Source organism: Hyperolius riggenbachi, chromosome 9, assembly GCF_040937935.1.
Source record: "Hyperolius riggenbachi isolate aHypRig1 chromosome 9, aHypRig1.pri, whole genome shotgun sequence".
NCBI classification, from domain to species: Eukaryota; Metazoa; Chordata; class Amphibia; order Anura; family Hyperoliidae; genus Hyperolius; species Hyperolius riggenbachi.
This window is the reverse complement of record NC_090654.1, coordinates 215733499-215759371: the sequence shown is the minus strand read 5'-3', so window position 1 is coordinate 215759371 and position 25873 is coordinate 215733499. Positions and strand designations below refer to the sequence as shown.

Genomic DNA, 25873 nt, shown 5'->3' with positions numbered 1-25873 from the left:
CAACTGGCATTGTTTAAAAGGAAACATCCATATCCCTCTGTTTAAGTTCCCTTTTAAAAAAGGTTATTATGCTTTTGCTCATCTTTTTAGAGCAGAGAGGGACTTCTGAGTTCAGGTCCGATATACAATGTAAGAAATGGTTCCCGCTATTTATTATTATTATTTTTTATTTATATAGCGCCAACATCTTCCGTAGCGCTGTACATAATACAAACAAATAATGGGGAACAAATATACATAAGAAATACAAGACGCTGTACAGTCATGACATTGAATAGAATAAATATAGATACATACATAGTTGATATGTAGTTGGTACATGTACATATGTTAAAATAACATCAGTATGAGAAACACTAGGAGGAGGTCCGTGCCCTTGCGGGTTTACAATCTAGAGGGTAGTGGGGAGGAAACAAAAGGGAAGGAAACACAGGGTTAGTGGGTGAGCCAGTGTGCCTTCAGTGCTGCCTATAGCAAATTATAGGCTTGTCTGAACAAGTGTGTTTTCAGAGTACGTTTGAAGGTTTCCAGACTCGTGGCATGACGAACCGGCTGAGGGAGGGAGTTCCAAAGGAGAGGGACAGCCCGTGAGAAGTCTTGGATGCGAGAGTGAGAGGAGGTGACTAGGCTGGAGGACAAAATGGTCTCCTGTGAGGAACGGAGGGTCCGGGCGGGGAGGTATCTGGAGATTAAAGAGGAAATGTATGGAGGCGATAGCTTGTGTAGAGCTTTGTATGCAAGTGTGAAAAGTTTAAACTGGATCCTTTGGGCAACTGGTAGCCAATGGAGGGATTGGCAGAGAGGGGCTGCCTCAGAGGATCTAGAAGAGAGGTGGATGAGACGGGCCGCAGAGTTTAGTAGGGATTGGAGAGGTGCCAGTCTGCTTTTTGGTAGACCACAGAGTAGGGTGTTGCAGTAGTCAAGACGGGAGATGATTAGGGCATGCACAAGCATTTTAGTTGCTTTTTGTGAAAGGAAGGGACAGATTCTGGAAATGTTTTTGAGATGGAAGTAGCAGGAGCAGCAGAGCTAAGTGCTGGGGAATGCTGTATTTTTCTTCTCTATAAATAGACACAATAAATGTCAGGGCTGTAATAGAAGGAAACACTTCACTGTGACAGGTTAATTAGGAGCACAGGTATAACTTTCTGCCTTTCGCACCCTCCGCAGTGCTGTTCACAGAGCAGGAGAAGGAGCAGCTGAGGAAATTTACCAACAAGTCCTTCCTGCTGGATAAGAAGTCGGAGCAGCTGGCATACCTGGGTCTGATCGATGTGCTGCTGGCGTACTGCTATGAAATCCTCGCCACTGAAGGAGAGAGAAACGTAAGTGGAATTTTCTTGTGGTGTTTTTTCCCTCCCCTTTTCTCTGCGCCTCGTCTGGAGGATTCTGCCGTAATAGTCCTGTATTATGAGCAGCCGCCGGCCGCTCTGACAGGCGAGGCGCGCAGACGAGGAACGAGCAATAATCTGACAGGTGAAAAATGAGTTCCTCTCGCTGAAAGGATCAGCCTGAAGTCTGCTGTTAGAGGCGCTTGGCAGTAGATTTATCTGATAGTGCGGGGCAGAGCGCCAGCGCAGCGAGATGGGGCCGCATGGCGGATTCCTGAAGTGTCATAGAGAGGGGGAAATCTCTTGCTGGAGTCTGTGTCATTCAAGCAGAATGGCAGGCACTTCTTACAGGTATGACCCCGACTGCATGGGAGAGACCAGATGTCTGCTCTGCTCTCTAATATGATGTCTTGATAAGCTGCTGCATGATTGATCTCTACCCAAGTGTTAAAGGATAAGGGCACTTACAACATAAATATGCTGTATCCACTCCAAAGTGGCCCCAGTCAGTAATGCACTTTTCCAGCATTACGGATTTACTCGATTAGACCCTCTGCCACTCTCATTCCCCCTCCACTATCTAGCTTCTAATACATTTCCCCACTGAGTATATTCTGTACAGCTCAGCACTGCCGGGGGTCCGCCTGCTGATCTGACAGCTTTATGTGGCTTACAGTGCTGCCTGCATTCCCTATAGTTGGCTGTAAGAGAATTAAAGAGGAACTTTACCCAAAGATAGTAGAATCAATACATTGCAAAGCGAGGAGTTAAAAAATAGATGATAGATCAAAAAATTGAGACTTGCCATGTAATTCCTGTTGCTTGATCCCCCATAAGCCTGCAGGTCGTCCTCTTTGCAAAAAAAAAACAAAAAAACGTGCCAACTGCCATTATCTATAAACACACCCACAAATAACATGATAGGCTAAAAGGTTGACACAAAGATAGATAGACGGACAGACACAGAGGGAGGAGTTACTGGTTTCTTGGCAGTTGGAAACAGACGTTGTTTCCTACAATGCAGCGACGTTCACAGACCGTAAATTGTCAGGCCATGGCCCTGACATCACACTGTAGGAGGGGTTTCACCACAATATCAGCCATACAGATGTCCCTGATGATCTATTACACAAAGAGGTAAAGATTTCTCACGGGAAAGGGGGTATTGGCTACTGATTAAAGAGGAACCTTAATCCATGATTGATCTTCATCCTAAACAGGGTTTATAACATACAATTTTGCACCCAATTGAGCATTATATTTAATAGAAAGCATCAAATCTAGGAAAAAAAAAAGCTATTAAAAAGGAATCTCCACTTAATTGAAGCTTGATTGTTTTGTTGATTGAACATTGTAGCGAGCTGTACTAAACTAGCAGCTGCAGCAGGCAAAAGAGTATTAAATATGATTTAAATGGGAAGCAAGTTAAAACCAAAAAGTCTGATACTTGCCTATAGACAGGGAAGGCTCTGGATCTTACAGAGCCTTCCCAATCCTCTCTTGTCTCCCTTGTTCCAGACAAGACAAAGAACATTTATATTGTGTTTTTTTTCCTGGCGGACTCAAAGCACCAGAGCTGCAGCCACTAGGGCACACTCTACAGGCAGTAGCAGTGTTAGGCAGTCTTGCCCAAGACCTCCTACAGCATAGGTGCTTGCTTACTGAACAGGCAGAGCCAAGATTTGAACCCAGGTCTCCTGTGTCAGAGGGGGAGCCCTTAAAGCGAACCAGAGACGAATGGCCAGCTAAAATAGGAAAAGGATTTATACATACCTGGGGCTTCTTCCAGCTCCATAAGCCTGGATCGCTCCCACGCCGCCATCCTCCGCTTCCTGTATTGGCGGTACCGGGTCCCGTCACTTCCGGCGGACGCGGCCAATTGTCCACATGCACAGGGGCTCCCGCCATACCCTTACGCATGCGGCTGCGCAGCATGCAGCCGCACGCGTAGGTATATGGAGGGAGCCCCTGTGATGCGGATAATTGGCCGCGTCCAGCCGGCCGACGCGCGGTAATGACTGGACCCGGTACCGGCGGATCCAGGCAGCGGAGGACGGCGGCGTGGGAGCGATCCGTGCGTATGGGGCTGGAGGAAGCCCCAGGTATGTATAAACCTTTCCTTTATTAAATATCTGGTTCTCTTTAACCAGTATGCTATCCAGCCACATCCAGTGCTGTCAACCCAGTTTCAATTTGCTGCCTCAAGAGTCTTTAGTAGCACTTGTGTCCCTGAGTGCTTCCACAGACGGGTGGCTCCGTACTGCATATTCTTTTTATTGGCATCTTTTAGCGGAGATGGCCGTGCGGTGTATGCAGCGAATTGCACTGCTGTGCAGAGCATATGATGGGAATGGTAGAAGGGCTGTCTTTGCCCTTTTACCGTTCTTGCGTGTCGCACACTATATACGCACTGCCAAAATGCGCACGGCAGCGCATATAGTCTGAACGAGCCCTAAGGGGTTTGAAAATGTCCTTTCCTCATTAGCTTTGTGTAGTGCAGCTAAATGTACAAGGAAAATGGATCGCATATAAATTCTCCCCAAATGCTTGCACTAGGGGTGTCTATGAGCATTGGTCTCCTGTGCTTTGTGGGAAGTGGATTTTTGACACTCTATGCCAAAGGACAAACTTTCAGCACACTTGATTGGCGTGAGAAGAATATGGCAGGTACCATTACTGACTCAATTTTGAAAATACGCTATTTGCCCGGCTGTTCTGATTTACCACCTCTAATACTTCCTCTATATAGAATACATAAGCAAGCTAGGTGTTTGGATTCTGCTGCCTGTCCGCTTGTTCCACGTGTGACCACTGGCATTTTTTCTAAAGGCAAGAAATGTGACTGTTTCTATATTCATCTCTTTGTAGAGACTAGAGTTCTCTTTTAATGTGTGCTGTTTATTTTTCCTGTTGCAGGTGGAGTCATCTTGGAATATCAGAAAGCTGAGTGGAACCCTGAGTTGGTTTGAGGTATGGTGCTGCTGGAGTGAAATGTTAAGTAATTGGTGTGAGTTTCTAATGTACTCCTATCATACAGTAGCTTTGTGAAATGAATTGCAGAAGACGTTTTCTTGAAGATGAATGTGCAGCTGAATGGAATTCTTTTGCCAACTTGCTGTGGTTAAGCTGATACTGAGCAGCTGCTTATGGAGTGATTATCTCGCATGCAGTGGATAGCATGTAAGGGCATGGTTACTTACACATTACCAGGATGTAAATGTACTTGGTAAGATAAATCTTAGATGCATGTACAGATAGGATGCGTAATATAGACTTGCCTGATGTTGGCTCTCACGTCTTACAGTTGTGTGAATGTGTTTGAAAACGCTTTATCTGTGGGCAGAGGAAATGCCCCTGTATTTTTCTGTGTACACAAAAGTGGCTGATACACGGTGGTTCTTTTGATCCCTTTTCTTCTGTTGGAAGTTGCACTGGCCATACACCTGTCAATCTGCCACCAGATCAACCATCACATAGATCCCTCTATGATTGAATCAGAGAGGGATCTATTTCCTGCCCACACACATTGCAGAATGATTTCCAATATATTTCAGCATAAAATCTATTGGAAAACTTCCTGGCTCCGCCTGCCAGACCGGCCCCTAAGTGTACCACATGACACCAGTGCATGTAGTAATGCCACTACCTGTGTTGCTGTCAGAGTCGGTGTTACGTGGCTCAGGCCCTCATGATGACAATTTAAAAAGACATTAGACACCAGGAGAAGTGAGGCTTTGCGCCAACACTCACCATGGGGGGGGGGGGGGGGGGGGGGCGCGGGGGCAGACACACATACACTTGGGAAGGGGGCACCGGTCAGGATTCTGTGGGTCATCGGGAAATTGAATGCCGTTACTGCCGCGCACCCGATCGAGCCCTCGCGACTGAGATTTTCCAGCATGCCCAATCGGATGGAAATTGATCAATGTGATCAATCGGGTGTCCATGTTGTGACATCAATATGATCAAATTGGATAGCTATTGATGCCATGTAATGTGTAGCCACCCTTTATAATCCTTTTTGCATTTGTAATTTTTTTTTTTTTTTTTTTGTAGCAACAGTTTAATACTGTCTGTGCTTTTCTTTGAGCTAGTATTGAGATAAACTGCCTCTAGTAGTGGGTACTTCTGTCTTCCCAGCTCCTGAGCTTGCGTGCAAAAGGTGCTGCTCTGCAGATGTGGGGCACATTCTTGCAAACTGGTCACATATAAACTGCTGCTTTATCACTGTCCCATATCCTAGCGCCTCTCTCCCAGATTTCAGTGGGGAGAGGAGGGGTTATAGGAACATGTTGCCAGTTAATTTAAGTCAGGCACCAGGAATTAGCAAGAAGGTCACGACTTAAAGAGGAACTCCAGTGAAAATAAGGTAAATGATTTAGTCAGTGTTTGCCCATTGTAAAATCTTTTACATCCCTGATTTACATTCTGACATTTATTACATGGTGACATTTTTACTGCTGGCAGGTGATGTAGCTGCTGCATGCTTTTTTGGCAGTTGGAAACAGCTGTAAACAGCTATTTCCCACAATGCAACAAGGTTCACAGACCGGAAACTGCCAGGAGTACCATGGTCCTCAGGGTTTCTTGTGGGAGCGGTTTCACCACAATATCAGTCACACAGCGCCCCCTGTTTGTGAAAAGGAATAGATTTCTCCAGGGCTGCGGAGTCGGAGTCGTGGAGTCGGGCAATTTTGGGTGCCTGGAGTCGGAGTCGGGAAAAAATGCTCCGACTCCTAATGAATTTGTAACTGTAATTAAAATAGAAAATATGATAAAATTTTCTATTTCTCAGATATATAGTCATTAAAAATAATGTATATATACAGTATATATACAGTAATAGCTGTGCTTAGTCCACAAAAATGAAATAAACCAATCAAAATTAGTTACTTGTGCTGCTTCAATAAAGCAGTCCCCGTATTTTTAAGGTCAGATATACATATCTGATTGTGAGTGTACAGTATATATGATGTGTACACAGGAATCTCTTATATATACTAAATAACATCTATGCTGTAAGAATAAAGCCTGATGTGTAGCTGTGTCACTAATAGAGATTGCCAACGAGATGGAAATAATTCTGCGTTGATGCTGATTTATGCAAATGTATGCACTCTCTTTGCTGATGAAATCAAATAATTTGATATGTTGTTAAAATTTGGTTTGGTGACTACAAATTAAAGGGTACCCGAGACGGATGCAAAGAAAAGTGTTATACATACCTGGGGCTTCCTCCAGCCCCCTTCAGGCTAATCAGTCCTTCGCTGTCCTCCACCACCCGGATCTTCTGCTATGAGTCCTGGTAATTCAGCCAGTCAGCGCTGTCCAGCCGCATGCCGCTCCCACAGCCAGGAACATTCTGCACCTGCGCAATAGTGCTGCACAGGTGTAGTATGCTCCGGGCGGCGGAGTGTGTGCATGCGCACTACGCCCGACTGGCTCAAGTACCTGAACTCATAGCAGAAGATCCAGGTGGTGGAGGAGGACAACAAGGGACTGATTATCCTGAAGGCGGCTGGAGGAAGCCCCAGGTCTGTATAAAACTTTAATTTCATCTGTCTCAGGTTTACTTTGTTACACAGTAGTACTATACTCTACATATGCACTCCCCACAGAGCTGCATGGAATCCACTGAGAATTCTGTGTACATTGAACACAGAGGTGTTGTCTGTCACCCATAAACCTTGTTCAGATTGTGCATGAAGAATGTGTAATAGAGGAAGAATCTCCTCATTCCCCTGCAGAGTACCTGCACATCATTCTTACATGTACCCACACTTACATTGCCTAGGGACTGATAGATGTTCTTTGTTCCGGTTTGTACCTTTTACAAGTACTCTTACCAAGGACTAGTTTTAGTTTAAAGGGAATAAATATAGTAGTCTACATATCCTTCTCGCTTCAGTTGTCTTGTAAAATTCCTAAGCGTTGGCAGTTAAGAGACGAATTTCATGTTACATACTTTTAATCAACAAAATTGTAATATGCAAATTAGAGGAGTCGAGGAGTCGGAGTCGGTGGAATCCTAAACTGAGGAGATGGAGTCGGTGGATTTTTGGACCGACTCCACAGCCCTGGATTTCTCATGTAAAAGGGGGTATCGGCTACTGAGTGGGATAAAGCTCAATTCTTGGTCGGAGTTTCTCTTTAAGTGGTGGGCTGCGTTTTTCAGCTCAGTGACACTCGCTAAGTAATAAAGAGTCACAGTACTTAAAGTAGGCCCAAATTAAAAATATAAGATTTCAGAAATGAAATCTATTTTCTAACTTATAATAATAAATAGCAGCCTTTTTCAGCTGTATGATGACAAATCTAAAATATTTTACATTTATTGGAGGAACCCCTCCCTTCCTTCCATATTGCCGGGACAGAATCCGGCAAACTGGTGGAGTAGATAGTGTCCAGCATAGGAGGAATTGCTAATGGCTGCCCCCAGTATAACCTTAGTTATAAAAAGAGAAGTGTGAAAAGCATGCACTGAAATGCTCATAGACTTGAAGGAGTGTTAATTTATCTTTGTATGTGTCACAGTGGTGTAACTAAATATTTTGAATTAAAAAAAATGTTTGGTTTGGGTCCGCTTTAAAGTGACAGCCAGGGCTGTGGAGTCGGAGTTATTTTGAGTACCTGGGGTAAAAAACTCAGAGTAATTTTGAGTACTTTGAGTCGGTGGTTTCAATAAACTGAGGAGTCGGATGATTTTTGTTACAACTCCACAGCCCTGGTAAGAATTAGACTGAGGAGTCGGAGTCGAAATAGTTTTGCATACCTGGAGTTGGAGTCTATGATTTCATAATGTGAGGAGTTGGAGTTGGATGATTTTGTACCAACTTCACAGCCCTGGTGACAGATCTCATTTTACACTGTATCTCATGGAGCAGATTGTGTGAGTCTTCTCCAGAGAATTGGACACTAACCTAAGAAGGCTGCAGACATCTTGCTTAGGTTGACACTGCAGAGCTTAAAGGACAACTGTAGTGAGGAGGATATGGTGGCTGCCATATTTATTTTGTTTTGAGCAATACCAGTTGCCTGGCTATCCTGCTGATTTATTTGGCTGCTGTGGTGTCTGAATAACACCTGAAACAAGCATGCACAGCTAATCTGATCTGACAATAATGTCGGAAACACCTGATCTGATGCATGCTTGTTCATAGTCTATGGCAAAAAGTATTAGAGGCTGCGGATCAGCAGGACAGCCAGGCAACTGGTATTGTTTAAAAGGAAGCAAATATGGTAGCCTCCATATCCCTCTTGCTTCAGTTGTCCTTTAAGAGATTAGAGGGCTTATTCTAACTGCTAATATCCACCTGTCACTTAAATATTACATGTGGGTGGGATGACCCTTTAATGAATGCCATTAGTGTGACTCTGTGGCAATGGCAGAGCGGGATAATCAGATGAAATGGTGCATGAGGCTGCCCGTGACAGGGTTAACCACAGCCATGTGAAGGAAGAAGACGTAAAGTTGGCTCAGGCTGTGCAAGGACTCCAGCTGCTTGACTGTGAGCCAGCAATAATACTACAGTGTTTCAGCGAGAGGGGAGAAGTGTGACCACTAGTGCTGCAGCTGCTGGCTCCTGCCAGACTCATTTCAGGGCCTCTCCAGGGACTGTGGCCTGGCCAGAGGCAGAGCATCATACTTCTGTCCTCGGTCTTGTCTCTCTCTGTCCACATTTAGCTTTACGGTATCTGTTAAAGAGGACCTGCTATATTCTAATTAACAATACTGGTATGCTTCCTGCGATTCCTTGGTTCTAAGAATCCCATCACTAGGGGCCACATATGGCTGTCTGCTCCTTCATTTCTGACTTGTTGCATACACTCAGAGATGACTAAGACCTCCATACATAGACTGATCAACCACAGAATGTTCTCCGTGTATAAATTACAGGCATCCAGGGGCTGGGTGCATTTCTCCTCTCTTCATCAAAGGAGACTGACAATGAACTGGTCATTGGGGACTGGCATTATCTCCCCCCCCCCCCCCCCCTCTCTCATTGCTTAAAGTGAAACTGAACCAAGTAAAATTATACCTGCAAATGAATATTACATAGTTACCTCGCCTTCAGTTCCTCTGAGGCTCGCCATTTTCTTCTGATTCCTTGATTTTCTCTGCTTTTGTCTGAAATAAATCAGTTGATGTCAGTTATGTCAGTTGCTGTCAATCATAACTGAAAGGACAACTGATGAGCAAAGTAATTTCCATGTTTCCCTATGGCTCAAGTGGGCGATGTTACAGTTTAACAGTGCACTGACCAGGAAGATATTATTGGGTAATCGCCATTTTTAAAATGGAGCATGGAGAATTCCATTGATCACAGTGGACAGACAGGACTCAGGAGAGCAGAAAGAGATTGAGGAGCAGGATGCGCAGGAGGAAAGTATGTTTATTTTGATTTTTAATTTTCAATTCAGGTGTTCTTTAATCACAGTCAGATTTTGGAGACATACCATACTTATCAATAGTCTATTTAGTTTGGGTGCTCATATGGGTGCTCATAAATTTAAATTGCTTAAAAGTACCATTAAATATCCAAATGAAGAGTGTATTGTCAACCTAGTCTTGCCTCAACATGCAGTGGGAAAAAAAACGGACTTCTGCAGATGCAGAAAATTTACCAAATTTATTTATGATATACATCTGTGGCTGCCTTTAAGGGAGGCGCAGAGTCTCCCTTGAGTGCATATAAGGAGACTTTCTTGTCAATCCTCCCCACCATCATCTTTATGGTCTCCCTAAGTTATCTGGCAAGTGTTTTTCCAGTTAGGGCAAACAAGGGTAGGGGACAACGGATGCACATGGCAGGTGTGTCTGTTTAAAGTGTACCTAAAAATCTACTCAGCAGAACTGAAAAGGCTTGGTGTTTCTTTAACAGTTTCACAGCATCAGAACTTTGTTTTTCTTACCAAAGCATAATTTTTAGCTGCATTTTAGCTAAGCTCCACCCATCAAACAAAAAAAAGCCCGGGCTTTTTTTCCCTGATGCTGTGCAGAGCATGATGGGATTTCCTATGTTGTTGTTCACGTTGCCTAGCAACTGGGAGAGGTGCTCAGGACACAGGACAGTTGGAACTGTGTCTCATGCTCCCTGTCACCTCCTTTCAACTAAAAAGATGGCTGCCCTCATGAAATCAAACATTTGCCTGTTCTTTTAAAACATTGTGGGTAAGAGATTATATTGCCTATCTATTTTAATTAACATAACTAATGTAACTTAATGACAGTATGTTTGTTTAGGCTGGAGTTCCTCTTTAAAGGGATACTGTAGGGGGGTCGGGGGTAAATGAGCTGAACTTACCCGGGGCTTCTAATGGTCCCCCGCAGAAATCCTGTGTTGGCGCAGCCACTCCCCAATGCTCCGGCCCCGCCTCCGGTTCACTTCTGGAATTTCTGACTTTAAAGTCAGAAAACCACTGCGCCTGCGTTGCCATGTCCTCGCTGCCGCTGATGTCACCAGGAGTGTACTGCGCAGACACAGACCATACTGGGCCTGCGCTGTGCGCTCTTGATGACATCAGCGGGATCGAGGACACGGCAACGCAGGCGCAGTGGTTTTCTGACTTTAAAGTCAGAAATTCCAGAAGTGAACCGGAGGCGGGGCCGGAGCATCGGTGAGTGGCTGCGCGGGCACAGGATGTCTGCGGGGGACCATTGGAAGCCCCGGGTAAGTTCAGCTCATTTTCCCCCGACCCCCTACAGTATCCCTTTAAGTTAAAGGGAGCTGTTATTGTATTATTTACAGTATTTGTTTCCTTGCTGTAAGTTCTTTGTGTAAAAGTCAAATGAGCTTCAGAAATCTGAGACCGATCACAAATCTGCCCAAAACTCTCTACACTGCAATAAAACAAGACTTTTCTGTAGTGTTTATAAAATTCCAAAGGGAATCCATCTAATCCTGGCGTCTTACCCCCTCGCAGTTCAGAAATAGCTGCCAGGATTTCCTATTGTGTAATCGCTGCCTCCAGGTCAGTGGCGTCTTCTGTAGAGCACTTTGGGAGGGAGATTGTATCATTTCCTAGACAGATACGGTAGAGATGTAGGGGTGTCTGTCCTGTTCAGGAAAGAGGTCTCCAGTAGTCTAAGGATCTTCATAATTATGTCCATCTCCCTCTTTTTTAGTCTTAAGATATAAATCTAGCGATAATGTGCAGATTTGACCAAGAGACAAATCTCTCTGATTAAATCTGATTAGAGAGTGATTTCTCAGCTGCCCATACACCGCAGGCAGATTCCCGATTAATTTCATGCTGAAATCGATCAGAAATGGACCTTGTGGCGCTGCATCCACTGTGACATCACACGCGCGCCTGTTTTACTCCGGAAAACACGTGGGGGCACACGCGGATTGCGGACAGAACCAGCAATGGACAGGTTAAGTATAGGGCAGCGGGGGTGGGCTTTTTTGACATTAAGAATGGCAGCTCTGTGTGTTTTCACTCGTCCCGATATCACTCGCCAGTAAGTACTGCCGCACACCCGATTTATCACGATGGCCCGAAATTGGTTGCATCGTCAATCGGGCATGTTCTTGGCGGCTTCGATTTCCATCTGATTTGATAATTAGCAAATCGGATGGTTTATCGGCCAATAGTCAATAGATGTATGGCTACCTTAAAGAGAATCTGAAGCGAGTATAAAACTCGCTTCTTCTCTTGTATTCAGCAGGGGCATGTGTGCCCCTGCTAAACTGCTGCTATCGCGCCGCACAACGGGGGTCCCTTACCCCCCAAATCCCCTCCGTCCTCGCCGGGGATCTCTTCCGCATTAAGGCAGGGCTAACCGCTGCAGCCCTGCCTCACGCGCATCTGTCAGCGCGTATCTCCGCCTCTCCCCCGCCCCTCTCAGTCTTTCTTCACTGAGAGGGGCGGGGGAGAGGCGGCGATATGCCGCTGATAGACGGCGCTGTGAGGCAGGGCTGCAGCCGTTAGCCCTGCCTCTAGGAGCAACAAAATCTACGACCAAGTTGGTCGTAAATTCTGCAGGGGGGGGGGGAGAATTGGGGGGTAAGGGACCCCCGTTGTGCGGCGGGATAGCAGCGGTTTAGCAGGGGCACACATGCCCCTGCTAAATATAAGAGAAGAAGCGAGTTTTTTACCCGCTTCAGTGTCTCTTTAAAGGGAACCTAAACTGAGAGGGATATGGATGTTTCCTTTTAAACAATACCAGTTGCCTGGCAGTCCTGTTGATGTCTTTAGCTTTAGTAGTGGCTGAATCACACACCTGAAACAGGCATGCAGCTAATCCAGTCTGACTTCAGGCAGAGCACCTGATCTGCATGCATGTTCAGGGGCTGTGGCTACAAGTATTAGACACACAGGATCAGCAGGACTGACAGGCAACTGGTATTATTTTAAAAGGAAAAATCCATATCCTTCTCAGTTTAGGTTACCTTTAAAGAGAACCTGAACTGAAAATACAAAGTCAAAATAACCATACACAGGTCATACTTACCTCCCATGTAGTCTAATCCTAAATCTCTTTCTCTTCCCCGACCTACCATTTGTCCACTGTGATCAATAGAATTCTTTTGATCACATTTTGAAAATGGCCATTACCCCATAACCGCTTCCTGTAATATCACCCACTTGAGCCATAGGGAAACATGGACATTACCTTGCACATTCAGTTGAAACTGACAGCTGCTGATATATAAACGACAGCAACTGGTATATTTCAGTTCTGACGGGATCACTGTAAGAAGAAAATGGTGAGCTTCTGAGAGGAACTGACAGTGAGGTAAGTATATAATATTCATTTGCAGCTATGTCGTGTGTATTTTAAATAATTTTACACACTTCAGGTTCCCTTTAAGTGTACCTGCCATAGAGGTCTGGTCAATAGCTAGCCAGACCATTTGTATCTCCCTTTTCAAATACTACTCTTTGTGCTTGTGGCAGTTGGCTTTCCGTTCGGGTCTATTTTCACTAGGGCATTCCTTTTCTCATTTCCCCCCCCCCCCCCCGCATGCAAATGTTCACGTTTTTGTGCAAGTTTTTTTCGTGCCTAAGAATTATACATGGGAAATGGATGTGTGGTGCCAAAATCGTCAGCATGAGCTCTCGGATTTTTATCCGATTTTTAAGATCCCTGACGACACCACGCAACGTACCGCGATTGCTGGAAGTCTAGCTTGTGCCGTCGCGTGAGTTGCGTGACCTCACGCTTAACCTGCAGACAGAGGCGTCGCTAAAGACAGTTGTCAAGGGGACATCGCTGGACCCGTCGAGCGTTGAGTACGCAGCTGTAGAGAAGACTGTTAGCTTTCTGCGTGACCTGTTCCACATCTGGTGAGACTACTGAACAAGACTTTTTGTGAACTGAAGCATGTTTTTTGGGTATTTAACTAAACTTATATCACATGCGAAAATCTTAGTGAATTTGAGAAAAAAAGTTTTAAATACCAAATGCAGTATTTTACTGACCTAAATTATTTTGCCGAATTGTCCTTAGTGAATTAAGGCCATAGTTTCCACAATACTCTTCTCCAATCCCCCTGCCATAGTTTTGTAGGTACAGTTATCCTGTCCTGTAATGTGTAGAGTCCTATTTCTCCCCATGGTAAGAACAGCCATTCCCACCCCTCTCACAATGTTTATATACCTATTTCCTCCACCACTCTCCCACCTTAGTCGTCATCCCATAATGTGTACAGGACTTTCCTTCTTCCTTGTAAAAAATAAGTCATCCACTACCCCCATAAGGTTTATAGTCTTCCTGTAAGAAGTATAGCAAATTTCTCCGAACAAACACAAAAAGGAACATTACACTGCATACTTACCTGACACTGCGCTGCTCCTTCTGACCCTCCCTCTGGTGTTTATCCTTCTCCGTATTACCACGACCTGCTGAGACATGAAGAATAGACCCATGATGAAGGATAAGATGGAAGAATCAGCATAGTGAAAACTAAGTAACTACACACGACACTGCTCTGCACTGTTGGGGGGGGGGGGGGGGTGTCACTGCAATAGCAGCAGATCAACAAAAATGTTTGTTTTTGTTTAATTAAATAGGGGGCACAAAAAGTCATTCCCCCCCCCCCACCTCCCCACTGCTTATAATGAATGAATATCTTTTCAGCTTGTAATGTATGTATTGTAGTGGCCATTAAGGATACAATCCCAAGAACAATTGTTTGTTTCCAATCACCATGGTAATCAATCAGTTGTGCCCATTACCAGCCGAATTCCTACTGATCAATCTGGTCAAATTGATGGGATCGAGCCAAAAAACGGATCAGTTCTATTAACCCTAACAGGAATTTTTCCTTTAAATGGATATGACTAATTGTTTCCAATTGGCTGGCCACACAGTATTGTATCGTTAATGGCCACCTTTAAACCATTTACATAGTTTGCAGTGAGCTGGATTTGAAATGGATGTTTTTTTAAATCCTGGTTTAAGGCCCATATTTGTAATATAAATCCAACTATATCGCTTTTTAAAGTGTACCAGAGCTGAATAAAAGAAAAAGTTTTATACATACCTGGGTCTTCCTCAGGCTCACCCACTCTGATCGCTCCCACGCCGCCGCTTTCTGCAGCTTCGGTACTGGGTCCTGTCACTTCTGTCAGGTATGCAGGGCTGTGGAGTTGGAGTTGGAGTCGAGGAGTCTGAGTCGGAGCAATTTTGGGTACCTGGAGTCGGAGTTGGAGTCGGAGTCGTGGTTTCATAAACTAAGGAGTCGGAGTCTGATGATTTTTGTACAAAATCCACTGCCCTGGTAAGTATTAGACTAAGGAGTCGGAGTTGAGGAGTCGGAGTCGGAGCCATTTTGGGTACCTGGAGTCGGAGTCGGTGGTTTCATAAACTGAGGAGTTGGAGTTGGATGATTTTTGTACCGACTCCACAGCCCTGCAGGTATGTATAAAACTTTTCCTTTTATTCAGCTCTGATTTCCTTTAAAGCACCATGTCAGGAAGCTACTCCTCAGCACTTCCCTAGTGCTGATTTCCAGAGCTTCAGTCTGTGATCTTCTCCATTTTTTCCTGATCTTAGATAAGACTTCTCCACAGAGATCAGCAGGCCCTTTTTATTAGTCACAGAGTCTTTACTAATATCAAGCTACATACACACCTAATTTCTGTTGCCTGAAATGGTCATTTGTGACTGATGTACTTTAAAGTCCTACTGCAACTAAATTCTTTCTTCCTAGCTTCGGAAAGAGTTGGGTAGAGTTGAAACCTAAGCCAGGCTGTATATGTTCTTATTCTTGTGATGCTATTCCTTTAACACCTTATCATGGCTTGTGATCTGTAGGTTTCTCTTTTTAGTTCTGCCACACATCGTGATAAGTGAGGGGAGGGGCAGTCCTACCAACCAATCAGAAACTTCTCATACACATGTAACCTTACGATCTGTAATCTTACTGGGGATTTTTTGACCTAACTGGCGGTTTCTTTTAATTCCACAAATTACATTTCCCCCATGCCCTCCCTATTGATGCAGCGTTCCAGCTCTGCCGCTTTCCCACTTTTGCTGGCGCACTGCCATTTCTTTGGTGGATTATCAAAGTTTGATCATATCAGAGCCCGGAGCGATGTCTGCACAGCATGCGTAAGACCCGATCGCGCTTTGAAATCGTACAAGAGGAATCCCCGATGCGCCGCTGCGCTGAGAACCTGTGTGATTCTCACGCAGAGCTTTTTGAAGTTTATTAACCTGAAAAAAATAAAAGTGAGAATGGCAACTGATTATAGATAAGCAGTTTCCTTATATCTAGGATCAGTTGGAACATTTGGACGAGGTGGGAGTGAGAGTGAGCTATTCAGTAGAATCCAAATGATCCAGGTGTAGTCAGCAGTCTGGAAACCTGGAATTATGGGTAGGACAGTGTAGCAGTTATTGTTCTGTTCTTATCTGACATTCTATTAGATAGTTATACCTTTGTTATTTCTGTTCCCTGGTGGCCCCAGATGAAGGGATAATAAATGCAGTTTCATTGCATCGCAGTGACTTTACTCGGTTTCTCAAGCCTAGAGCAGTCCTTGCATTTGATTGGCAACTATGAGGCCCTGTGCCTGTGCCTGCAGAAGATGAGACATCCAGGAAATATCCGACCTCCAGTGATGGTGGCAGCAAAAACCTTCATGCATAAATATACTGAGAAAATCAGCCCCAAATTGCTAAAGGATCAATAATATAATTATAGATTGCCCACTTTTTTTCTCTGACTAGATCTGAGACCCCCCCCCCCCCCGAACTGCCTAATGTCCTCCCACTTCCCCCTTTACAGCAGCTTGTGTACAGTGCATACTGTACACCAGCTCTACTCTCTCTGCATCCTTGTGTGAAAGCTTTAACCCGTTCCACTCTAATTTTTGACACACGCACTCTCTTTTTTCTGGTATTCTGAAACACGTGGGTGATCTAGGGAGTGCTGCATGTGCGGAAATCCAGAAGGTCTCTGCCTCCAGCTCAATCTATCTAGCGATGTATGGGCAGATTGTCCAGAGAGAGATCTGTTGCCTGCCCATACACCTCAGACCAATTAAATACCCGATAAATTTCAGCACAAAATCTATCAGGAGTCAGCCTAACAATGACGCCTGCCTGGCCACCCCACAAATGGGAAATGTCCTCCTCGTGCCCTACAAATTCTTAATTGTCGGCGCGACTCCCACCCAGTCACCTCCCCCACTGTTACCCCCGTGTCTGTCATTACCGCAAGTGCTATGCCACGTGTATGACGTTACACATGCGTCTGGTGGCCGTCGTGTACGTGTGTCGTTGCAATATTGCATGCTGGTACTGCAGCGTACCCGATCAACCACATGCTGCTGAGATTTAACATTGTGTCGGATCTTTGCTTTCGACCAAATTTCGACCCAAAATCGAATCCTCGATCAGGCCGACATGTTGCGGCACTGATTTTCATCCGATTCAATAAAATTGGTAGATGTATGGCTGCCTTTAGGCCCCGTTTACACTGGGGCGCTTTTCAGGTTTTTTCCAGTGCTTTGCCAGTGCAAAACGGCGCAGGGAAATTTGGGCACACCACATGGATTCTGGATTCAGGGTATAAATATAAGCATTAGGCATCGAGTGTGAATTGCAGATCTCTGAATGAAATTGCAGATGGATATTTAATGCTGTTACACACAGCCAATGCAAACAGCGTGTAGGGAGCAGGGAGAAGCATAGGAACGCTGTCAGACTAGCAGGCAGCACCTGAGCACTGCCGGTGTATGCAAGCTATTGAAAGGGAACACATGTAAACAACAAGCCGCCAGGGGGTGCTAAGATCGGTGGTCAGAATCAGTAACAGATTACAACTGCATTATTAATCTGGGGCTGACCCGATATGCTTATGTTGTAAAGTTACCCAGCCTTTAAGAGTTTGGCCCCTCCGATTCTTCAGAAAATCTTGCAGACCCCATTAAAACGCTCTCTCTATTATTGGGTATTTTCTCAGTAAGCGGGGGATTTTTCTGCACGTCTGTAATTTCAGTGTTTGTGTTATGTTTTTATGTGAGGTCAACCTCAGTCTTTATTGTGTTTTGCGGCTTCTATAACAAAAAAATAAGCATAAAAGCATAATTATTTCCAGCCATGGTAAGGGGCTTTATGTTACCGTGGAAAAGCAGCTGCAGCCTTTTATGTGAGAGGCTCCAGGAAGCACAGATGAGTTACAGCACTGATAGGGTATGGCAGGACAAGGGGCTCATGTTGCAGAGGGGGAGAATGCCAGATTACCAACATGCTGTGATCTTAGGCAACCTCTGGATCTGCGGCCACTAAGGGATTAAAGAACAACTCCGGGCCCGCCACACACATGCCTACATTTCAGCGCTTCACGAACATGAAGTAATCCAGCAGATGTGTAACATTAAAGGGGAACTCCAATTCAATTTCCTGAGTGATAAAACTACTCTCAGTGCTGAGCAAGCCATTGTGGTCTGATGTTATTAAAAATGACATTGCCTTTTCACTCTGCAGCTGGCTATCATTTGTATTGCTGTCAAGAAGTTCAGCTATCACGTTTATGAATTCCTTGTTACCATGCCAACAATCCCCCCCCCTCCCCTTCCCTGCCCCTCTTTTTTTCTCACATGAGTAATTTGTCGCATTGTGTGGAATGTATGTTCTCAGCATCCCTATTGACACCAAGATAGATAACTTATATTGAGCTTTTTTTCTGGTGGACTCAAATAGCTTGAGCTGCAGCCACTATGGCGCGCTTAGTAGGCAGGGTTACTTAACAGGAAGAGCCAAGATTTTATGGTCAGCTCACACTTGTTTAAATAACATATCCATGGCTCCGCTTTTAGGGCTGGTTCACATTGGGCTAAAAATGTACCGTTTAAGCGGAGCATAAAAGCGTATCTGTAAATGGATGCAATGCAATTCAAATGGGAAAGTTCACACTGGTATTTTAAAATGGATCCGATCCTTACATTCCGCTAAACTGATTGGACGTTCCCGACCTGTACCATTTTTACAGAACTGACACGGACCTGAACGATTGGCGTATTAATGGAAACCGGACAAAACTGATCAGACTGGCTTGAAAACGTATCTGTATCGTACAAGAAGATCATTGATTTCCTTCACTTATTATAGCGGAACAGAACATATGTAAAATGTAGGTAAAACATGTGTCAATGGATCAGACGGAATAGAAAACAGATTCGTTTCTGACGGATACGGTTTGGATCAGGTACAGCGTGAACCCGGCCTTAGGCCTGGTTCAAAACCCGAGCCACGGATACCAATGTTTAACCACTTAACGACCGCCTAACGCTGATAGGCGTCGGCAGGTTGTAAGTGGTATTACATGGAAACTTTCCATGTCCGTTCACGGAGGGTGTCTCTGTGAACAGACTGCAAGCCGCCAATCGCGGCTCGCACGCGAAATGTAAACACGCGGGGAAGAAATCCCCGCTGTTTACATCATATGGCGTTGCTGATCGGCCTCTGATTGGCCGGGGATCGCCGGCATCTGATAGGCTGAAGCCTATCCTAGACGGCACAGGACGGATATCCGTCCTGCCCAGCCCATAGCCTGTGGGAGAGGCAGGTAAGGGCAGAGAGGGAAGAAATCGCTGCGGAGGGGGGCTTTGAGGAGCCCCCCGCTAAGCAGAAATAGCTGGCGGCGATCAGACCCCCCCCCCCAGCAGGACATCCCCCTAGTGGGGAAAAAAGGGGGGCAGTCTGGTCGCCCTGGCTCAATCCTGATCGGTGCTGCGGGCTGGAGAGCCCACACAGCACCGATCATACGAAAATCCCCTGGTCCTTAAGTGGTAATAACGGCTGTCTTCACACACTTAAAAAAAACGGATCCATGGAATCCGTTTTGAAAAACTGAACAGAGAGTCCGGATTACCCGGATACATGGAGGGGTAGTGACAGGCTACACAAAAATGGATCTCCCTCTACACAGAGAACTTTTGCACACAAAACAGAGGCAAAAACGGATTCCCTCATGCCTGCTCCTCCCCTCAGCATCATCTTTTATCTAATAGAAACGCACATGAAAAAAGGTCATACATTTATACGGACTGGAAACGTAGGCTACAAAAGGACTTTTTGAAAAACTGATCCGTTTGAAATGGATCCGATCTGCAACTGGACAAGTGTGGACCGAAAGGGAAGGGATGATCATTTAGATGCAAATACTTCCAATGCACCAAATACACAGGTTAAATTGATTGGTCCAATTTCAAGCTACATATTTATGCATAAAAATGTACATGAATTTGAATAAACCTGAAAGTATTTGCATCTCATTGATCATCCCTAGTCAGAGGCAGAGCCCTTAAAGGAGAACTGTAGGGAGAGGTATATGGAGGTTGCCATATTGATTTCCTTTTAAGCAATACCAGGTGCATGGCAGCCCTGCTGAGCTATTTGCCTGCAGTAGTAATCACACCAGAAACAAGCATGCAGCTAATCTTGTCAGATCTGATAATAATGTCAGAAACACCTGATCTGCTGCATGCTTGTTCAGGGTCTAGGGCTAAAAGTATTAGAGGTAGAGGATCTGCAGGTTAGCCAGGCAACTGGTATTGCTTAAAGAGAATCTGAAGCGAGAATAAATCTCGCTGATTCTCTTATATATAGCAGGGGCATGTTTGCCCCTGCTAAAGCGCCGCTATACCGCCGTTGAACAGGGGTCCCTTACCCATCAAATCACTTCCGTGCAGCGCGGGGATCACTTCCTGGTGAGGCAGGGCTAACTGCTATAGCCCTGCCTCTCAGCGCGTCTCTCAGCGCTGATTGCCGCCTCTCCCCGCCCCTCTCAGTCTCCCCTCACTGAGAGGGGCGGGGAGAGGCGGAGATCCGCCGCCTGATAGACGCGCTGAGAGGCAGAACTACAGCCATTAGCTCTGCCTCCAGCAGCAGCAAAATCCACGACCAAGTTGGTTGTGGATTTTGCAGGGGGGATTTGGGGGGGGGGGGGGGGGTAAGGGACCCCCGTTCAGCGGCAGTATAGCGGCAGTATTTAGCAGGTGCAAACATGCCCCTCCTATATATAAGAGAATCAGCGACATTTATTCTCGCTTCAGGTTCTCTTTAAAAGGAAATAAATATGGCAGCCTCCATATACCTCTCACTACCGTTCTCCTTTAACCATTACACTATCCAGCCACTACTTACAATATCCAGCCAGTTTGGAGCTCCTATTCACTATATTTTGCCTGCCGCTCACCATGCAATTTTTTCCATTGTTCAACAATTTCCAGCATCAGTACTGCACAAAATCAATCCATTTTTTGATCAGAAGCGAATTGGAGATTCTGGAAGTAATCGATCTGATGCGAAAATTGCATGGTGTGTGCGAGGCATTAAATACTGGGTTAGAATGTCTTTTTTTCCTTTTATAAAGACTTGAGCAGTCCAAGGTGTGTAAGAGACTGACCCATCCAGGTAAAATCTCTTTAATAGCCAAACACTGAGGTGGATTTTGCTGGTATGTGGACAGAACAAGGTAAGGACCTGGAATATGGTTTAGAATATTTGGCTTTGATGCATTTAACAATGGTAAACCTGCAGTGCACACGGCATTATTACCGCTATCAACCGCAGCAGAGTACCGCTTGTTGCACAGTTAGGGCAGAGCATTGTACATGGGTAACACGTGCATTGCTATGGTAACGAGCGGTCCATTACCTGTGTAGCTTGTGTTACCTATGAACCGCGAGTCACACTACTTGCGTAAAACTTAATTCTCTGCTGGCGTTAGTGCCTGTAGTATTGCCGTGTGCAGGCAGCTTTTACTGGTGCTATGTGAATCAAGGCCATTGTGATGTATTGATCTGACAGCTAAATGATTGATTTTTTTTTTTTCATTACAAAAGTGAAGCTTCTCTTAAATGGTTGATTTTCTGCAGATTCAGTCCAGTACAATTTGCAATTTACACATTTGTTCATTTCACTGATTTTTAATCAAAACTGCAATTGCAGTAGGTGAAGCAGGTGGGATCAGTGCTCTTTCCGCAAAAGCACATGTTAATTGGTATAAAGTGTTTGGTTTGGGTGCCCGATAACTAAAGGCGGCCATAGACATATAGTAGATTGCCACCCAATGTCGCAAATAGATCAATCCCTCTCAGATTTGAATCTGATAGGAGAGGGATCTATTCCTTCCATGCACTGCACGTAGAAATTCAATACATTTCAGCATGGAAAGATTTGCCACAACATAACCTTTATGGGGGAATAAAAAACATCATTACATTTTATGGAAATCCTAAAAACAAAAAAGCAAACAAACAAAAAAAAAGTTTTACTAGGTTCCAATTTTGCAGAGCCCTGAAGGGTTAAGCCTCAGTGTTAACTGTACAGTATGTCAGAGCTGCTTTGGCAGAGCTCTCCTGCAGTCTATTCACAGTTGCTAATAAGTGCTAAATAGACAGTTTGGGCCCAACCCAATTCACCTTTTCCTTCTTACGTTTTTTTTTCCTTTTGTTTAAAATAACTTCTCAGCACTTTGCAATCAAAATAGTTCTGATTATTTTTTTGCTTGATGGTGGCTTAAAAGGCATTTTATTGAAAAAAAAAATATGAAAATATCACTCAGGAGAAAACGTCAATTGGATCAGGCCCCGTGATCTAATCTTTGAAACACAGAACACAGAAGTGAATTCTTCAGCAACTATATGTGGACTTAAGGCTTTTCATTGTGTGCTGTGCCAGTGTTGGAGTCCTCATTAAATAATCTCTAATAACTTTTTTGAGTTCATTTTTATTTATGTATTTTTTTTTTAGAAATATCACAGATCACCTTATCCTCTCTTAATATCGTTATACAAGAGAATATAGATTACTTGAGGCATCCTCTATCATCACTGTAATGTGGCCAATCTGCCTGAAGATGGGGCACAAATCTACACCCATGTCTCTTGTGGCACACAAGTGGGAAGGGCCTTTGTATTTATACTTTTCCAAGGAGTGGATCTGTGAACATAGCTGTTCATGTGTAGTTCTGGTACCTGGGGGTGTGGAGAAATCACATCACAGGTATGCGTCTTTCTCTCTCCCCAGAAAAGGAATACAGGCAGAAGTGTGCCCTGCCTCTGAGCAGACTGAGCGCCTTATAGTGATGGAAGATGGAGACACTAAGCACATGGTGAGCTGTATGTCACTTTAAAGTTATTGGTCGGAAGACCATTTAGGCTGGATTCACACTTGTCTATCAGTTTTTTGTGTGTTCCAGGCAATTTCCATCTTTACTGCCTCTGACTGAATCAAATCCTGATGTAATTTCCTCCCTTACTCTTTTTTTGCTCTCAAGAAACCGCACTGTCATATCTAGCTTGCTTTGTAAACAAGTGAGCATAGATCATTTTTCAGCTGCTTCTGCAGAAGGATGAGATGTATTTCCCTTCTCAGCCTCCTGTTGCCATCAGCCAATCAGTGAGGAGCAGGAATGTGGGAGGGGAGATAACAAGCTTCCCTTTCCTTGGCAATGTACCAAATAGAGCCTGGTTTACTGAGATGACATTCATTGCAGCAGAAATGTTTCATTATATTAGAATGCTTGCAATGCAGACTGCATGTAGACTACATAATAAACACAGAGCAGTGGGTAAATGGAATTTGTTGTTATGGCTGACAATCCCGCTTTAAGATTTTAAAGAGAACCAGAGGCTGTTCCTTGGGGGGCAGATGGGACACAACGGCAGGTTCTATGCCTCATGACTTGCCACTGTGTCCCCACGCCGCAGCTCTCTGCCCCCTCCCCCCCCCCCCCTTCCGAAATTAGCTACAATATTTGTCACTATCTCGGAGGGTAAATAGAGGAGAGGAATTCCCTGCTCGAAAACGCCTGGATCAGGTAGCAGGATTTTTCTTTTCTTTTTTTTTATGAGCCCACCTCAGGCTCTCTTCAAACAATTCTGGCAACTGTGTCATTGCCCCATCCCCTAGCAGTCTGGACAGCATGACAATGCTGAAATAATCCCTTGCAGCACTCTGAGCCTGTTAACCTTCTTCATCTGGGCTGCTTCAGGTCATGTTGCTGAATTTTTTAAACAGGATTTTTAGCTGCAAAAGCCTCAATTGACACACAAAAAATGACTAGTTTAATTTAACAATGCTTGCTCCTTCTCTCTGACTACGTTCATTACAACCCCTTCTTTCCCCACTACTCCGTTCCGGTCTACTCTTCATCATATGCTCCAGCCACAGAGGAGTTAACTGGCCTTCTCCCCAATCGTTCTCAGTTTCGTACAACACAGTAAAATATTCATGTAACAAGATTCAAGCCTTCCGCAGTGCCGATGCAAATTTAATTTTTAATCTGTGGTAAATATCTGAGACGACCGCCTTGTCTGTTCACAGAATGCATTTCTGAAGGTGTCTCATTGCCTCCTGTCAGGTCTGGCACACCTTTGCCTCATCCTCCTCTCTGGGAACAGCGATGAGCGTACATCCCTCCCACCCCCCACCTCGCGTCGGCGCTGAATTTCTGGGAATGCGTCTCATAAATCATTGTTTCAAAGGGCAGCCGTGTATTCGTCTTCTATAAATACCACATGTTGCTGCGCTGGGCTGTGCGCCGCGGAGGGGGAAATAAATAGATTTGTGGGGCCTTAATGATTTTATGGGACCAGATTGTCTGTGTACGGGTTATTACGCACAGCGTTCGGGTGATGTCGTTTACCTCTGGCTCCGAGTTACCAGAGCAGGTTATCAGTGATCCTCGTGTCTCGGGAGATTAAAACACCCAGCCATGTAAAAAATGTCCCTAAGAGATTCTGCCAGCCAGGAAAAGACCTGTGTAATTAGTCTGTTATATAAGCCGTGCTTCCGCTACTTAAAGACCACCGTAGTCTTTCAAGTTGAGGGACCACTCCATTGTGTCGCTGCCCCCTCGGAAACATCTGCAACTAGAACTCCAGTTGCAGCTACTGTGCCTGCGCACTACCACCCATTCGCCTTTGTGATCGTGTTCTCGTGGCTGGGAGCCTTTTGTGCATGCACAGTTCATATAGACTTGATAACCGCATGCACTGAAATCTCCCGGCAATGGGAGTGTGATTGAGGAGGTGCACAGACAGGACTGCGAATGCGCAGTAACCCCTTCTGACGTTTCAGTCAATGAAGGGGACCGAGGAACTGTAGGGGGCTTAAAGTCCCAGGTAAAGAAAAATATATTTTTAGTCCCAATTTAGGTGTGCTTTAAAGTGAATCTGATTCCGAATCCTGAGAGGTGGATCAAATCTCAGAAAATAGTAAAGATTTCTTTATTATGATTGCTCCATATCTGACTATAACCCCCCCCCCCCCCTCTTCCCATGGTTCCTAACCCTTAATTCCACCAACCCCGCTTCAGTTAGCGACATTACAGGGAAATTTGGGCACCAGAAGTATTCCACTATGTGATTTTTGTCTTGAGAACGCTTATTGCTATTAAAATAAATATTTTACACCCTTATTATACTGTGGGTGCCACAAAAGCCACTAATATCATTCTATGCAGTGCCCTTTTTAACCGCTTGCAACATCCCCTTTTTTTCTGCTTCGGGTAAAATTGTCCAATCAGAATTGAATGTGTGTATTGTTTATTACTATTATTACTATTATTCCATGGGTTTTAACTACCATCTGTATGCAGATGACACCCAAATCTACCTCCACACCCCTGACATATCCACCACTACCATGGACAAGGTCTCCTCCTGCCTATCTGCCATCTCCTCCTGGATGTCCGCTAGATTCCTGAAACTAAATCTAGACAAAACGGAATTTATGATCTTCCCACCCCGGTCATCCCTGGGCTTCCCAGATGTGCAGGTCACTGTTAACCACACTACCGTTCGCCCTACCTCTCAAGCCTGCTGTCTGGGTGTCACCCGGGACTCCGCACTCTCCTTCACTCCCCACAACCAAAACCTCACAAAGTCCTGCAACTTCCACCTTCGTAACATCTGTAACCTCTGCCACCACCAAACTCCTCATCCATGCCCTCATAATTTCCCGCCTCGACAACTACAATGCCCTTCTGTCTGGTCTCCCTATGACCCGAATAGCCCCACTGCAGTCCATCATGAATGCGGCACCCAGAATTATCCACTCCTCCCATCGCTCC

The 25873-nt window shown here is 44.9% G+C and overlaps 1 protein-coding gene and 1 long non-coding RNA gene across 7 annotated transcripts in view; one reads left to right on the top strand and one right to left on the bottom strand.

The window, feature by feature from the left end:
- The window catches only part of SHQ1 (SHQ1, H/ACA ribonucleoprotein assembly factor), a 215177-nt gene that overhangs the window by 81556 nt on the left and 107748 nt on the right, over positions 1 to 25873 (top strand). For all 6 annotated transcript variants that reach the window (XM_068253995.1, XM_068253993.1, XM_068253990.1 and 3 more), the window contains exons 8-9: positions 1171 to 1325; positions 4248 to 4301. In XM_068253995.1, the coding sequence (XP_068110096.1) occupies positions 1171 to 1325; positions 4248 to 4301 (209 nt within the window). The remainder of the gene's footprint in view (positions 1 to 1170; positions 1326 to 4247; positions 4302 to 25873) is intronic.
- The window catches only part of LOC137532944 (uncharacterized), a 36629-nt gene that overhangs the window by 9416 nt on the left and 1340 nt on the right, over positions 1 to 25873 (bottom strand). The window contains exon 2 of the long non-coding RNA XR_011024081.1: positions 14117 to 14183. This is a non-coding gene — a long non-coding RNA (uncharacterized lncRNA). The remainder of the gene's footprint in view (positions 1 to 14116; positions 14184 to 25873) is intronic.